This window comes from Thamnophis sirtalis, unplaced genomic scaffold (assembly GCF_051295495.1).
Source record: "Thamnophis sirtalis isolate CommonGarterSnake01/CBP01778 unplaced genomic scaffold, rThaSir2_p1.2 scaffold_3, whole genome shotgun sequence".
NCBI lineage: Eukaryota > Metazoa > Chordata > Lepidosauria > Squamata > Natricidae > Thamnophis > Thamnophis sirtalis.
In genome coordinates, this window is record NW_028261383.1 from 43884151 (window position 1) to 43902191 (window position 18041).

Consider the following 18041-nt stretch of genomic DNA (forward strand, 5'->3'; position numbering starts at 1 on the left):
AAAGTGTGTGAGAACAGACAAAATCTCAATTCCACACCTCTTGGATCACACCACTCACAAATGATATCAGAAGCTATGATTGCCTTGTTTATTGTCCAACTGTCCTTGGGAAACAAGTTAAAAAATTTGCTGCATAAAAAGCTTGGGATATTGAAGCTCAGAGAGATGCAGTCATCATTAGCAAGGCTGGCACATTGACATGGATGAACCACTATAAATGCACCAGTGGTGGGATTCAAATAATTTAACAATTGGTTCTCTGCCCTAATGACCAGTTGGGTAGGCGGGGTTCAGTGTTCATGTGATTGGGTGGGCGTGGCCAACTCAATGTCACTCACATTGATGGGCTTCGCCTTAGCTGTTACAATGTAATTAAGGGTTAACCGGAGAGGCAGTTTCTGTAAGATGGGCAATAAAGTTTAGGCTAGAAACAATAACAGAATGTTTCCTTCCTGCCTTCCTTACAGGATTAGCCCTGTAAAGTGGAAAAAACCAAATTGAGATTTCTTCCAACAACAGGTTCTCCGAACTGCTTAGAAAGTTAACAACCGGTTCTCCCAAATAGGTTCGAGCTGGCTGAATCCCACCACTGAAATGCACCTTCCAAATTGCCAACTATTTAAACCAGTGGTGGGTTTCAAATTTTTTTAGAACCTCTTCTGTAGGTGTGGCTTGCTTTATGGGAGTGGCTTGCTGGCCATGTGATTGGGTGGGAGTGGCTTGCGGCCATGTGACTGGGTGGGAGTGGCTTGCCAGCGATGTGACTTGTAAAATGTGGTGAAACTCACTTAACAACGCTCTTGCTTAGCAATCAAAATGTTGGCTCAAGAACTCTGGCATTTGAAGCACGCAAGTCTTAAAGCTGTCAAGTTATAAGACCCTTGCACCCCTAACCCTTTAGAAAAAAAACCCAGGGGTGTTCAAACTTGACAGCTTTAAGACTTGTGGACTTCAACTCTCAGAATTCCTCCTGTCGCTCTTCATCTTGATGATGTGCGGATGGGCAGTGGGGGAGGGAGCTGGAACCGGTTCTAAACGGGACTGTAGATTTGTGGAACATCTTCTATAGAAGAGGTTAGAACTGGCAGGAACCCATCCCTGATTTAAACACAGAAATCCCCAAACACCTTAGGGGAGTATTTACTCCAGCATGATTAAATATGGACTATTTATCTGAGTCCCTTACAATGAACATATTTATTTGTGGAGCCCTAGAGATAGAAGACATAATGAATATATTATTTGAATGTCAATTGTATAAGAAAGAGGGAGATCAGTATCTTGGACTGTACTTTAGATGAATAGTCCACTGGGAGCCCTATATTAAAGCAACAGATTCCATGTGTGGTTAAAATTTAAAAATTACACATAATACAGCCCTTTATTTGAACAAAACAGTACAGCTGAGAACTGTATGCAGTGTAGGAGTGACCTGCAGATATGATCTGCATTTTATTTTACTTATTTCTTTTATTCCATTTTTAACACATAGCCTTATTACTTCTCTGTGTTTTATATTTTACATTCTAAAATGTATGGTGGCTAATCAATAAAGTATTACCCTTTCTATTATTGTTTAGACATAGGTTCTAATGATAATTTTAAATGATTTAAAGGCCATTTGGGTTACCAGGCCTTGATATTATAATTCTAAACTTAAGCTGACTTGTAGTATGTTATTGTATTAATTTCTTGGGGTATTTTATTATTTTGTTCTAAGACTAGTTACACAACTGTGAAAAATAAACTATTACTATTGGTGCATTAATTATGCATTCAAAGATGAGGAAAATCAAGTCTTCATCAATGTTTTTTTTAAAATAAGTGTTATCCTCTCCTTATTGCTGGAGTATAGGTGCCCTTAAAATAGATGCATTAAGATGTTCAGAGATTTAATATGTTTCTTGGGTTTATTTTACAAAATAATGTACATAGAAAAATATACACAAAAATAATGTCACAATTATTTCAGCAATAGAGATCAGATGACTCTAAGGACTGAAAAACGGGACCTTGGCCACAATGTGTATGAGTTACCTCATATCTCTTTATAATGAATCTGTTATTCAGTTAATGCATATGGAATCAGTATTTAATGAATCCTTAAGCAGAAAAGCTACAATAAAGACATTAATCTTTATTAATAACCTATTCTGGCTTTATCTTTATAGGCCAATGTGATATGATTATCTAAATTTGCTGCAATTTTAAGTAGGACTTGGTATGACCTCACCTTTGTTATTTCTTCACTTTATCTCTACCAAGAGCTTTTAATCACTGGATCTTCACACAATAACTCCACAATTCTGGATATATAGAATAGACCTGTACAAATTAAATGACCCTGAAAATTTCACTAGTTCCTTGGTTTAATATTCAAAGGAAAGTGCTTGGTAAGTATTCCCACATCTTATGAACATTAAAGGATTTGTAATACCCTGGACCCCAAATCAAAAACCTGAAGGACCAAATTAAGAAATGAAATTATGGAGAAAATCTATCTACCGGCATGTAGTTCCTAACATTCAACTCTGACTAGATAAAGATAATCAATCGATCAATCAAATCCTGTTTCCCTTGGTCAATTAAAAGAGTCAAATTCACAGGAATAGAATTCTAGATTCCATCTATTGCATGGAACCAATGGAATAATTTAGCAATCACCATATTTTTGGAGTATAAGACACACTTCCCCCCATAAAAGAAGGTGAAAATTTTGTGCGTCTTATACACCAAATGTAGTCCCGCCTACCTGCTTGCCCCTCCCCTTTGGCCTCTGCCTCCCAGCAATTTGCCTCCCTGCAGCAAACCGCCTGTTTCAGTTTTAGCTCCAGCACAGCTTGATTGTCGATTGGATCAGCCTCCTGACCATCAGCTGTTTCAGGCTGCGGGGATGGCTATCGCCTATTGCTGCCTCTGCATGCCCCCGGCCTCCACGCTCCCATTTTCCGCCCATTCTGATCCCCACCACCTGGAACGGTGGGAAAATAGGGTGTGCGGAGGCCAAAAATGCGGCGTGCGGAGGCTGAAAACAGAGCATCTGGAGGTGGCAATAGGCTATGGGAATCCCTGCAGCCTGAAACAGCTGATCATTGGGAAGCTGATTCAACTGAGAATCAGCTGCTTGTGCTAACCAGGCTGTGTTGAAATTGAAACTGAAACACGCTGTTTACTGCAAGGTGGCAAATTGTTGGGAGGCAGAAGCAGATTTTTCTTCTTCTTGTGCTTAAACTGAAACTGGCTGTTTGCTGCAAGGAGGTAAATTGCTGGGAGGCAGATGTAGATTTTTTTTCTTGTTTTCCTCCCCAAAAGTTAGGTGCATGTTATACTTCGGAGCGTCTTATACTTCGAAAAATACACTATTCTGGGCAAGATTATAGAACTATATAAAATATTTGCCTTTATTCCTTAATTTCAGTAGAAACTTAAATAATGCATATGAGAATGCATACATTTTCCAATATATTTGAGGATTCAGGTCATATGGATAAATCAAAACACATCAAACACATTTGCATTTTGTGAATCAACATTGAGGACTGAAGGTTTTTTTCCCCCAACAGGCCTAAAAGTCTTTTAAGAACATCTATCTTGCTAGAAAAAGGGATCAATTTCAAAAAGAGAAGGATATAGATTTCAACTCAAACAAATTTTATCCTCTTGGCAATTATGGCTTCCTTACTTGAAGACCTGTTCCTAATGCATTTCACAGGGAGAGACAAACTGGATTATTATACAGCAAAATACTAGTAAAAATTATATTGCAGTCTTGGGAGTTCTTTGAATGGAGGAAAGAGAAAATTGCCTAGCTCCCATAAGCATTTGAGAGAATGAATTAAAAATAAAGAGAGAACAAAAGCAACTTGGTACAAAGTGGAGTCAAAACAGCCATACAAAGCTGTTACTTAGTAATGGAAAAATTAGCTAGATAGAAAAGGAAATGATGTACTAGTTGATAATGTTTGATTGCAATACTACTCCAGCTTTTTTGCTAGACCTATCATCTAAATCAGGGGTGTCAAACACAAGGCCTGTGGGCTGAATCCGTCCCGCGATGTGGTCGGATCCGGCCCATGGGGCTGTCCTGGAAAATGTAAGGGGCCAGTGCACATCGCTTTGGCCTGGTCTACCCAATGCGAAGAGGAAATTTCGGGTCAACATGGCTTCGGCCAGGTTTATCCAATGCGAAGAGGAAACATTGGCCCAGCGTGGTTTCGGCCCAGTCTACCCAGTGTGAAGTGGAAATATGCCAGAAGTTTGGGGAGTAGCGTCAAGCTGGCCATGTCCACCCAGTCGGCCACACCCAGTGAGTGGCGTCAAGCTGGCCATGCTCACCCAGTCACACCTCCCCCCCCCTGAGGACAACCACAGGCTTAATGCGACCCTCAATGAAATTGAGTTTGACACCCCTGATCTAAATGGTCTGTTCCAGGCTTGCAGAACCAGTGTTTGGTTTATGCCTGCTCCAACAACACTTTTACTAAATTCATCTCTCTAGCTAAAAGGCGGTGGTGACAAATAATTCCATGCTAGGTTATCAGAGGACAACTGCTGTGGTCCAAGACCAGAATGGGAACATCATAGGAGGAATGGGCAGCTTAGCATTTCTCTAAAAATTGAATTGAATTGAATTTATTATATTTCTATGACACCCCTTTCCTCGAAGGGGACTCAAAAACACTTTTGTTTTGACAAATTGACATACATTCTGCAGTACGGAATTGCTGATCTCTTAAAAAACAAAAGCCCTTAGTAATGCCAGCCAGACAAACTACTTGTGAACTAAACTATTGCTTAGAAAAAGGAAAAGACATGGTAGATGCTTGCAATGTACTTGCATACCATGGCATTTGACTCTCTAAAAGCCATACGACATACTGCTGCATTAATCCCTGATATTTCCTGTTAAAAATCTCAGGTGGTAAATGAAGTACACAATTGTTAGCATGACACAGTGAGAGTGTTAACATCACAAGAGTCTCATTTATTCAAAAGGTCTTTCTTCATTTTTTTGCCAGTTGCTCCAGCTAGATCCGATACTCCTTTAAGAGCCTAGTGTGCATGCATATGTGACAGCTCTAACAATTCACAGCAGTGCAAAATATTAATTTTCAGTATTTTAGTAGGGATGAAATGGTACTAAAGAGTTGAGCTGTCAGTTTTGTGGGGCAACACTACTTCCATATATAGAGAAGGGATGGGCTAACAGAACAGACTCACTGCATATACAAATGGGAGCACTGATATACTATAGAGACAGCAAGAGATAGAGATAGATACACATGTATATAGCAATAGCAGTTAGATTTATATACCGCTTCATAGGGCTTTCAGCCCTCTCTAAGCAGTTTACAGAGTCAGCATATTGCACCCAACAACAATCTGGGTCCTCATTTTACCCACCTCGGAAGGATGGAAGGCTGAGTCAACCCTGAGCCAGTGAGATTTGAACCCCTGAACTGCTGAACTAGCAGTCAGCTGAAGTGGCCTGCAGTACTGCACTCTACCCACTGCGCCACCTCAGCTCTTGGCAAGATTACATGTACAAGAAAATGTACTACTTCCTAATAACACATACAAATTTACTCCAACTTTCCTTTGGCAAGTAGAATACAATTATCCTGTGGCAGTAGGAATATACATACAGTATATATAAATGTTGCAATATTCTCTAACTGTAGGCCTGTGGGGAAAAACTGGTGACGCAGTAAGGCTGAAGATAGATAGATAGATTGATAGATTGATAGATTGATAGATAGATAGATAGAGATAGAGATAGAGATAGAGATAGAGAGAGATAGATAGATAGATAGAGAGAGAGAGAGAGAGAGAGGGAGAGAGAGAGAAGGGACACAATGGGCAAATCTGCTGAACTGTAGTGTCATAAAGTGCCATAAAACTAAGACTGCCAGAAATGTTAACCACAAACAAATATTATGAGTTACCGCAGGGGGGAAAAAGAAATGAAAAGGCATTTTGATGTAGTGATTAAAGTGCTGATCTAGAAATCAGGACACACCTAGTCTCACTCGGACGCGAAAGGGTAGACTTTGGGTCAGTCTCTCTCTCTTGGCCCAATTCTATTCACAGGATTGTTGTTGTGGGGAAAAGAGGAGGCGGTAGGAGTATTAGTCGTGTTCATACCATTGGTATGGCATAGAAAATTAAAATAAATAAAATGTCCGCTGCCGTGTGTTGCATTTGAAAAATGTGGGATCAAAATCTTTTTTTAAAAAGAAAAAAAAACGTTCTACATTAAAGAATTAAATGTTATAACCAAGCTCGGAGAACACCCTCATAACAAATATTCTCTTTTATCAGAATTACATATGCTGTAGAAACAAACAAACAAACAAACACAAGTATACAAGCTACAGTATGCAGAAAAACAAACCTGTTTGGAACCTTGTGCTCATATAAAATAGATGCAACACTTTGCAGGAACAGCCACTGCATCTCGAGAACCCATGCAAACAATTAATAAAGTGCACACTTTGCTGGCAAAAAGTCTCAGATTCAATCTCTCGTATTTCCTAGGAGAATTATATATAGGAACCTGCAATGCTGCTGCCAAGTCAATGAAGGCACTGCATTGTCATTAAAGGTAAAGGCTCCCCTCGCACATATGTGCTAGCTATTCCCAACTGTAGGGGGCAGTGCTCATCTCAGTTTCAAAGCCAAAGAGCCAGCGCTATCCGAAGACGTCTCCGAGGTCATGTGGCTGAAGGCCAATGGAGCGCTGTTACCTTCCCACCAAAAGTGGTCCTTATTCTTCTACTTGCATTTTTTACGTGCTTTCAAACTGCTAGATTGGCAGAGGCTGGGACAAGTAATGGGAACTCCCTCCATTATGCAGCGCTAGGGAACTGCCGACCTTTCTGATTGACAAGCTCAGTGTCTTAGCCACTGAGCCACCACGTCCCTGTATTGGCATTACTGAGCTCCATAAACCATGTTCTGACAAGGCATAAAATGACTATGTTCCTACAGTAAGGTAAAGCCAAATGTATTTTGGTTTTTAATAGTTCTGGCTGCTATGACAGTAATTGCAAGTATGTTGGCTAAAAGGACTGATATTCGGTATTAGGTAGGTTAAACTCATGGATGTAAATATGAGGCTCACAAGTCTTTGAAGAAGTTGCACACAATGAAGCCAAGATAAAACCGAGGCATGCATAATTCCCCAAAGGTTTTAGTTACATTAAAATAAGATATTAAATTTGCTATGAGTTGATTACTGCTGATGTGGGATCAGATTTTTATAACAACCGGTTTATTACTTGAGCATGAGAATGATACAGAAGTGAAGAGTATCACAGTCACTTCTCATGTTACAGGTAGGTCATTATTGTAGTCAATTTGCTTGTTCCATACATTTCCTCATTTACTGATGAATTTTACTGGACTTCAGTAAGGCAAGCCCACTGAGTATGCAGTAATTCCCCTACGTCCCATAATTTACTTGATTCTTGGGCAGAAAATATGCTTAGAACTGCAGCTTTAAAATCTGACCCTAATATACACTAGTAATAAGGAACACCTTATGTTTCACTCCAGCAGCAAAATGAGAAGACACGGTCCTAGTAAATCCCTTTGCGTTGGAAATAATTTTTACTGTCTGATAAATGTGTTCCAAAGTAGCTGAATTTCATCTTTTTAAAGAGACTCAATATACCCATCAGCTCCAGCTAGTACCTCTTAGAGTTCTATGAATGATGTGCAATATATGCCTTTAGTTGCCATTTAGTTGCAGCTTAGCTCAAGACAAGTTTCTGAAGTAGCATTCAGCTGAACAAATTGCCTATTAAATTAGTGATATATTATTCTATCACTAACCCTCAGATATGTCACAAAGATTAACAGGTTTTCCATAAACATTTCAACAAAGGTGTACTTCAGATACTTCAAATTATTTATACAGCAATCAATCTCTGTCTCTCTGCTCTGATATCATACAAGATATTACCAAATATCTACAATTATAGTCAGTACCCGAAATGAACAAAGTTCAGATGTTTTGATTTAGCTTCATGATCCACTTAAAGAGGCACAGATCAGGAGAGGGCTTAGTGAGAAATTGCTTTTCCTTCACAATAACCTTGCCATTTAGAATGTAGGGGGGAGGGAGCACATAGACAATATCAAATCAAATGACCAGCAAGTAAGGGAAAAAATGAAATAGGTATCTTTGCAGCCCTCTAGCTCAACCTGATGTGCAACAGAGAAGATGTAATGTATGGTACCAATTTCAGAGATGGCCATCTAACCTCCAGTTAAATATTTCCAAAAGACAGCTCAACATGTCTTGACACTATATCACCATTGAACAATTTTAAAAAAAGATTTGCATAGTGTTTCTTTTCCAAAATGTATATTTCTGAAATTTCTACTCATTGGATTCAGTTTTACTTATGTTTTTATTTTTTAAACGTATATGCTGCTCATCTCACTGACAGGCAATGGGGAAAAATGTGTGCCAACCATGGAGTGACAAATCTCCAAACACTAAAATACAGTTATTCTGTTTCCCAAAGAGTAGAGTTCAGCTTAGTGCAACTCAGCTTATCACAACAAGCCTATCTTGTTACCTGTATCACAAAAACAGGTCAGGAAAATTTCATATGGGGATCAAAATGGATTCTGGAATTTAATAGCTTTCTATGCCAAGTGTTGTTAACATCTAGATATTAGACAGGCAAACTGATCCTCTACCGATGTTTGGGACTCACAATGTCCATCAATCCCTCCCAGCATGGCAAATGAAAGAGACTGTGGAAATTGCAGCTTGAGTATCTAGAACAGTGTTGGCAAACCTTTTTGGCACGAAACTGGAATGTACATGCACATGTGTGCGCATGCACGCACCAGAGTGCTGGAAACCCTAAGATCAGCTGGCCAGTGCACATGTGCACACTGGCCAGCTGGTCTTTGGGTGCGCAGGAGTGCCAGAAACCTGAAGACCAGTTGGCCGATGCGCTCATGTGCACCCAACCAGCATGCCTGAAACCAGATGAGCAGCTGGCGATGATGCGTGTGCCCACAGAGGGCTCTGCGCGTCACCTCTGGCACGTGTGCCATAGTTTTGCCATCACGGATCTAGACTATTCCAGGTGGCCAACTGCTGACATACTGAAAATAGAAGTCAAACTGACAGATTTTGTAAAGCCATCTGGTTAGTTCATAGAAGAGAATTTATATGGCATGTGCATACATGCGTGTGAATTGCAAAATGCCTTTGCATATACATTTTTGTTTCTAAACATTTGTTCTTGGTTTCTATTGACATTTTGGTTTCAATTAACAAATTAGCTATTCTGTTGCAAGCGATCTGAATCAGAGCTAGAAAATCTTCTGTTCCGAAATCTGTCTCTTACAATGTGAGTATATTGTGAATGTATGATAGAAGAGCCAAGACAAAACAAAACACATTAACAATATATTTTAATCTTTTTGTCCTTAGACCAGAATTCAAACACTGTGAAGGAAATGCAATGTTTATATAAAATTAAATAGCAATAGTTGAAAAATAAATACATATCATTAACATAAATACATAAAGAAATCCATTCTACTGAAAAGCTTCAGCCAATAGTATACTCTTAGTTCAAAAATCTCCCCTAATAACAACAATAATAGTATCATAACATCATCATCATCATAGGAAGCAACGCTCCATCTGTTACAGATGGAGTATAAAGATCTACAGCAGAAATGTATTAATAAATGTCAGACCTAAAAGAAATTGTAATTCAAAACTAAAATACTCCATTGCTATATTAGTACTGTAGGGTATCAAAACGAGGTAGACAAGCATATGAAATAACAAGCTTATTTTCTTGGAAAAGGGTTCTTTTGGTCAGCACCATTAGTGTTTTCATTCTGGAGAAATCTAACTCGCTTAAACTTTTGTGGAATTTATATTTTTAAAACAGTGATACATTTGGGTTAGGATACAGAGATATGGCTCAGTCCTGCAGATATTTTCGGTGTGTGTGTGTGTGCATATATATGTGTGGAATATTCACATATGAGGATTGCTGCAATTTTAATGAAGGCCTTTCATAAGACTGTTCCCTGAAGAACCAAAAGCAGTTCATCTAACAGAAACGTGGAAAGATAAAATATCTTAGCTCAGGATGAATAATACTCTTTATATATATATATATATATATATATATATATATATATATATATATATATATATATATATATATATATATATATATATATATATATATATATATGTGTATGTATGTATGTATGTATGTATGTATGTATGTATGTATGTATGTATGTATGTATGTATGTTGAGCAGCAAGAACTGAACTAAAATAGTGTTATTTCAATTCTGCTTTCATTTGCCTTTTTAGCATCAAACCTTAGATAGAGGCAAGTCGGAGAATGAAATTATGCAATTAATATACTTTCTTATCACCTTCTGTTTCAGAATCTGAATATTCCGAATATTTAAGTATGTTAGGCCCACTTCTTTAGTTTTTGGTTTTCTAATTGTTTTTTTTCCTAATTGCATGTTTAATAAAATGACAGCAGGGATTTTTATTTTTAAAGCTATAGAACAACACACAGAAAACCACCCAACTAAGTTATATTTTCTACTGAGTTCAGATTTCTAGTTTTCGCTCCTGCATTAAAAAATACACAGGTATCATAAAGCTTTGGTTTATTTCTGTTTTAATTAAAAAAAACAAGACATTGGGAACTACAGACTCCTCAAAGTGTTACCTAATTAAGAAATGTCTGAATGACACCTCTGTTTAAATATTAAGAGGGGAAAAAATCACATTTTTAGGAAGAGGAACTACATTTAATTCACCAAAGAATTCTAGAATAATTACAGGAGGGAAGCAGGGCTGCATTTCACTGAGTAGCTTTTTATTTCATGCCCTTTGGCTTTTGAAAATTTAGCTTGAAGTAAATGTAATTCACTATCAACAGCAGTTCTCAGTACACAGTTTGGAAATAAAGTTAACATGTAAATTTACCCCTTGGAATTCAGAAGGCTTCACTAGCATCTTGGAGGTAAAATATTTTAAAGCTCTGTCCCTTGCAATGATAAAGCACCACAAAAATATGATTTATGCATATGTATTTTGGCTGTTCAATGTTTCACTTTCAATTCCCAAAAACAATTGATGAATGTAACACCTGTCTGCCACTCATTAAAGCTACTGCATCTTTTCCCAGGATTGTGCAACTGCCTTTTTGGTTCCTGGAAAATGATGTGGCTGCTTTAAAGACTTGCAGACTAGAGAAATATATGTGTCCTTGCATACTTCAAACACCTTTTGGAATTGAATTCAAAGCATTGCACAGCCCTATTCTGTATGGCTATTACACCATCCATTGAGGTATGCAGATTAAAACTATTACAAAACACTCCTCAGAAACATCAGTGAATAAATGAACACGTTATACTATTTTTGCAAATGAAATATGAAAACCAGGCAAGGTTAGGAAGTTTATAAATGGATAGAAAAGGATTCTCTTCTTTATATAAAGTGCTTTAGAGACAAATTAGGCCAAACACACACAATAATTGCCTAAAATTTATTTTGAGTTTGCTTTGTATTCAATTTTGACAGGGGCATCATCGGTAATCTACTATTTGGTTAATGTCTCATTTCCTGAAGTAATTCAACTGGGATGAATATCTATTGATTTAAAAGGTCCAGAACTTCAGCAATGGTTTTGTGCCTCCTGCACTATCCTCAGAGGGAAGGAAGAATGAGTTTATTAGATAAGCTCAGAGCCTCTCTTCAAGTGATAAATTTGCACAGGACAGAAAATAAATGCGTATTTATTTATGGACCGGTGTTTATGCTACCCCACAAAGACTTATCTACCAGTAGAATTGCTGGCATCAGGGAGTTGTGAACAACCGAAGGCTGCCTTGCCTCTTTGCCAGAACTTGTGACATAGATTGTATTGTGAAGAGAGGTTGTATCAAGATCTTTGCTTGCCTATGCCTTAATGGAAAGAATCAGAGAGAGAAAAAGTCTCGCCTTTCTGCCATTCTATGCATCTGTTTGGTGAAAAACTCAGCTGAGCTCATTTAAGGTTAATTGGTGGGAACTCAGGAACACTGAAGGAAGCCTAGTTCCTTTAGAAGACATGAATCTATTACTAGCATGGAATTAAATAAAGGTAAAAATGCAAATTGCATTGCAATAATCTAAGGGTTATCCCCAAAATACAAGCTGGTATAAACAAGCATGCCTTGCATTTTTCACTTGAAGAAAGTGATTGAGAGAAGCCTGCGGTAATCAACCAAATGTCCCAGGTAAGAAAAAAAAACCTTCCCCTGAATACAGTATCCACAAATGAATGAGATCTTCTCAATTGATGGTTCCTATCTGCAGAACGTGACCAGCCACCAAGCATTCACAAGGACATCTTCTAGAAATCCATATGCACATACTTCTGAAGCACTTCACAGCATGTTACAAACAAAAGCCAACCCAGTCTCAAAACAACAATTAAAACCGGGTCAAAATCTCAGAGTTTTTTTTTTTAACGGAATGGGACAACTTGCCACAGCCAACTTCTCATGGCCAACTCATCACAGCCAACTTACTGCAGGACGATGAAGTAGCCTGCAGTGCTGCATTTAACCACTGTGCCACCTGGGCTCTGAAACAGCTGTGGACCACTGGTCGGGCGCAGCCTGTGGGTTGGGAGACCTCTGCTATAGAGAAATGCTTTATGTTGGCTCAGAGACATAAGACAACAGAAACTTTTTTGAGGAAGGTAGGACTACTTAAGAAGGGGTGCTCTTAAACCTAACTCTTTGGGTTGATAGATAGTGAGTTTTGCAAGTTAAGACATGCAAAATACTTGTAGACATGCCTAAATTTCTATACTAAATTTCTATCAATTGAGTTTATTCATCATCACATGCCAGCATAGTACCACTGACTTGTGCGGAAAAATATATTGCCAGCTTCTCCATTAATTATCAAGGTCTTGATGAGTTTAGATCTATAGTATTTGGAACATTAATAATAAGGGCTTGGAACAATTAAAATCAATCAAGAAGTCTACTGATAAAATGAGGTTAAAAGGAAGTCACTTCGATCTCTACATTTAGAATCAGACAAAGAATTATACGATATGCTCTTAACTATATTTCAGAAAGTCATGATTTTTCCCTCATGTAATCTCACAAGCACACTGTTTGTGTACTATTCTTTAATATGGACGTGGAAGGAAGATTACACAAATCAGACAGTGGTGCTTTCTCCTAGTAGCTCCACAACATTAAGGATCTTCTAGGAAGGGTGAGAGATAGAACCAATTCGAGAGGAATAGCATTTTGCAATTTCTTTTGGAATTATAAAGAGCACCTTCCTGTTGGTGGGATCTCTCACCCGATTCCATCCACTGAGATTCTCCTTGTCCTGCCAGAGAGCAAGGTGCCAGCTTGCCTTGCTATGCTTTATTTTATTCTCCAAAGCTGCATGAAAGGAATATTTATTTGTCCCCTCACTAAGCAGTGGGTTAAGTTTTTAATTATTTTCTTCCTTTTGAGAACAAAAAAAAAAAGAGCACCAAGGAAAGGAGGAAGTGGGGTGAGCTGACAGGTGGATATATTTTGTGCACTCTTCCACTGGCCAACTGGAAGGGAGCACTGTCTAGCAAAATGGGGTTAGGGTTCAGTTGTGGGGATACTTTCCCAATGCTGTGAAGTTGCTGCAGAGTATATGCGAGACAAGGGTGGTGGCTGCATGAAAAAGCCTTTATTTCTATTCCTTCTTTTTTTAAAAAAAATAGTTCCCAGACAGTTAAGTTTGCATACACCTAGAGGTAAGTATGCAAAATATATATATATGGCAGCACTGTAAGATGAGAATTCCAAGGCACTTTTGCAGACGGTTCAGACTGTTGCTAAAGAGCTTAACCAGACCAATGAAGGCAAGAATGAAAAAGGTTGTGTGATGGAATTTGCTTACAAAATATTTTTCACGAGAAGACGCAAGGGGTACAGAACTCGACACGGGCTAATAAAGTGTACAAACTTCACTATCAAGCAGAAAGTGCTTTTTTTAAAAAAAGGGAACAGATTTGGGAAGCTTTTCCCCACGTGTCTATACTACATGGAACTCATCATTTCTTTTCTTTTTCCTTTTTTTTTTCTTTTTTTAAAAAAAGAATTTTAAGTGAAGATTCGTTTTTTTTTTTTTTAAAGGACAAGCAAACAACCACACACACCACCAAATATCAGGACCGTGACTTTTAAGGACTTGGGTTCCATTCCTAAGAATAATGTGTAACATAATAAAGTAATTATGTTATGGTCGTACCGAGCTCCAAGGACCAGCATTCCAGGCAGCGTCTCGGGGACAGTCCTGCATATTGCACTGCTCGCGGTCTGGTGGCTTGTCAAGAATTTCACAGCTCAGGTCAGTAAATCTCTCTCCATTGGAATGCTGGCATACAACTAGCCTCGTTCTGGTTCCTCCACCACATGACTTTGTACACTGGAAAGAAAAGACATTACAATGATGGATAGCACCAGTATTATTACTGCTTTATGCTTCCTTAGTCTGACTCAAAGCCAGTTTGGACATTAATTTTTCTGCCGTTCAACAGGCATAGGATTCCAGGGGAGGGGGGGTGGAGGGAAAAAACAACTTTTTTCAACACAAAAACAGAGTTAGCAGCAGTGATGGAATGTGGGGGACGTGAGATTATTGATGCTCCTCACACTAAGGATTTCTTTTCCCCTGGATCTTTCCAAACTTATGAATTGATATACAGAGGTAGTCCTTGATTTATGTGCATTCATTTAATGACAGTTCAAAGTTATGACGGCACTGAAAAAAATGATTTATGACTGGTCCTTACACTTAAGAGCATTGCAGTGTCCCCGTGATTACTTGAAAAAAAAATTGGATCCTTGGCAACTGGCGCATATTTATTATAGTTGTAGCATCCTAGTATCACATGAGTAGGTGACTTCCTAGGGGTTTTTGACAAACAAAGTCAACAACCACACGATTTGTTTAACAACTGTAGCACAAAAGCTTGTAAAATTGGGTGTGTTTTGCTTGTTGACTGCAGTAAAGGAAGTTACAAACTCAGTTGTGGCTTTAAGTTGAGGACTGTTTGTACACTGAAAATAGTACTGATGGTGCCAAAACAATATGGAGAGGGAAGGGAAAGAGAGAATAAGATTAACTTGTTGGATATGCTATTAGTTTTCCAAGCTTCTATTTTCCTGTGGAAAATAGGAAGAAGGCTGTGAAAATCTGATTATTTATCCAGATCTGAATGGGGCACTCCTGTTTGTGATGTTTTGTATTCACTTCATTGTTTGGATTGCCATCTTGGAATTATTTTGTGGTTATGCTTGTACTTGGTCTGGTTAATTTGTTGTACTTTGTCATTTTATATCACTCTATTCTTGTGTGCTACACAGATAGATGGAGTCAGCTGGCATCCAAACTGAATGAATGAATTGATGGATTGTTGAATGAATGAATGAAGCATTCAAAAATCTGGTTCCTTCTACCTTTTAAGATGAGTTCTGATCTTGGCCTCACAAACATAGTTGACAGGGTGGGAAGGAGGAAGTCCTGCATGCTCTAAATTACTACCTTAAAGATAGCCCGGATTCAGCAACTACAACAATGGTCTGTTAAAATAGCATCCTGTCATATCCAGCTTTATAAACAGAACAATGATAATACACAATGAAGGAGAGAATAAAAACATCTATTCCAGAATCAACTTTCACTAGTTAATATCATGTTTTAATTGTATGTGTTTCACTTGCTTTTATAGGCTTTTATTTATATACTGTTTGCAATGTCTTGATTTAAAAAAAAAATCAGTGACACACTGAGGTAAATAAATGCATGCATTCACATACCTTTCCTCTACTCTAACAATCATGATCTTTCAGATCAAAATCATTATCCCTGGACCAAGCCTTAACACTTTTGGAGAAACCCTTCTGAAACAGTGAATGAAGTTCACTTTCAAATGCAATCTAACAGCCTGTGTAATTATAGTAGTCTATTATAATATATTATAGTAATAGCAATAGCACTTAGACTTATTTACCATTTTATAGTGCTTTTAGAGCCCTCTCTAAGCAGTTTACAGAGTCAGCCTGTTGCCCCCAACAATCTGACTCTTCATTTTACCCACCTGAAAAAGATGGAAGGTTGAGTCAACCTTGAGCCTGGTGACATCTGAACTGCCAAATTGCAGTCAGTCGGCAGTCAGCAGAAGTAGCCTGCAGTACTGCACTCTAACCACTGCGCCACCGTGGCTCATAGTGGTACATCATTACCATGTAATGGTAATCTCATACAAAGTAAAAGAGTTCACTTGTTTTTAAAGCTAAATGGAAAACGGCTTACCTCACTCCAACTTCCATAGGCCCACTGAGGGCAAGGTCCTGATTCGCAGGATCTTAGCTCATCTGGTTTCATCCTTGCATCACAATTATCAGCAGCGTATCCATTTTCATCCTGGCATACGACTACTCGACGTTGAAATCCACCAGCACAGGTACTTGAGCACTATAAAATGTAATTGTCACAGGCTCAGGATGTTTACTATAGGTTGTTGCTCCTGTTTCATCCTTGCTATAAATCCAGATCTCTTAAGCGTATAAAAGCTTTTGTGCCTTTTTTGCTACTAGCAGCGGTGATAATATAAACGTTAGTAGCAATAACAATAAAAATGTCAAAATATACATTTACAACAAGCAGGTAAAAACTTTCTTTTCTGATGGGGAAATAACTACCCCATCAGATTTTGTGGAATGTCCCCTTTAGGTCTTTGTCTCATACTGGACAACCTGTCACTTTTCTGAGCTAAACTCCCACTATTTACAATCTAAACTTCGACATGGCTTCATTCAGAAAGTCGAATTGATCTGATTAACTCACAGAACTATGAATCTATGTCAGTGGTTTTTCAAACTTGGTGACTTTAAAGAAACATAGTTGAGGAATTCTGGGTCTTGAAGCCCACACCTCTTAAAGTTCTCAAGTTTGAAAAACACTAAGACACGCAACACAAATAATAGATACAATAGAGAAAAGCAATAAAATGCTTGCAGACTCTTGTAGAATTATGTGATTTTTCTCCTCTTCTCCTTGTAGCAATTCATATATCCTTACAAGTCTACTTTAGAGGGCTGGCTAATGTCCTGGAACAGACTTTAAAGTGTGGCAGCCATTGCAATGGGAAAGGAAGTCCTTTCCCTTCTGTTAGTAGAAAAAGCTTCTCTTAATGCCAAAACAAAACTGGATTCTACCCAATAATTAATTCACTTCATGTATTTCTATCTTGTCCTCATCTCCACCTTACAATAGACAAGGCAGAAGGTTTATTGGTAAGAGAACTGGAGTTAGGGATTGAAGTAGAGGTGGGTTCCTACCGGTTCAGCCTGGTTCGGCCGAGTAGGTAGTAACTTGGCCTGCCACGCCCCCGAACCAGTTATATCATCGGCGCTGCCATCTTGATTTTTGGTTCTGCGCAGGCGCAGAACCAAAAATCACTGCAAAAATGTTACTTTTTTCCTCTTTTCTAACGTTGTGTGCATGCACAGACCTTTTTAGGTGCAAATGCACACGCGGGTCGAACCGGCAGTAATGCCGCAAGCAACCCACCCCTGGATTGAAGTGAAACCTGTCTAGGATGGGAGATTAGTTGCACAATTATAGCTAGATGCAAACGTTCCCTAGCTGGCAAAGTTTGATGCCAGTTACCTAAATCTTGACTACTGCAATGGGTTCTATGTGGGGCTTCCCCTGAAAAGTGCCTGGAAGTTGCACTTGGTACAAAATGATGCTAGCCAGTGTAAAGTACAACGAGTGACAGTAGCAAAAGATTGTTGCCACCTGCCAATTATCTATGATAACAATATAAGGATAGTGTTGGAAAGTCACTTGTAAATCCTCTGACCAAGGATTTTGATTGGTATCATTTCTATTATTCTTTGTTTCACTGATTCAGAAACCATACGATGCCAATCACTATGTCTTCTCCATCTTTCCATGTTC

At 38.5% G+C, this 18041-nt stretch overlaps 1 protein-coding gene across 2 annotated transcripts in view; it reads right to left on the reverse strand.

The window, feature by feature from the left end:
- ADAMTS9 (ADAM metallopeptidase with thrombospondin type 1 motif 9) overlaps nucleotides 1-18041 on the reverse strand; it is a 168944-nt gene that overhangs the window by 52586 nt on the left and 98317 nt on the right. For both annotated transcript variants that reach the window (XM_087708823.1, XM_087708822.1), the window contains exons 27-28: nucleotides 16389-16550; nucleotides 14322-14498 (exon numbers count right to left, since the gene is read on the reverse strand). In XM_087708823.1, the coding sequence (XP_087564949.1) occupies nucleotides 14322-14498; nucleotides 16389-16550 (339 nt within the window). The remainder of the gene's footprint in view (nucleotides 1-14321; nucleotides 14499-16388; nucleotides 16551-18041) is intronic.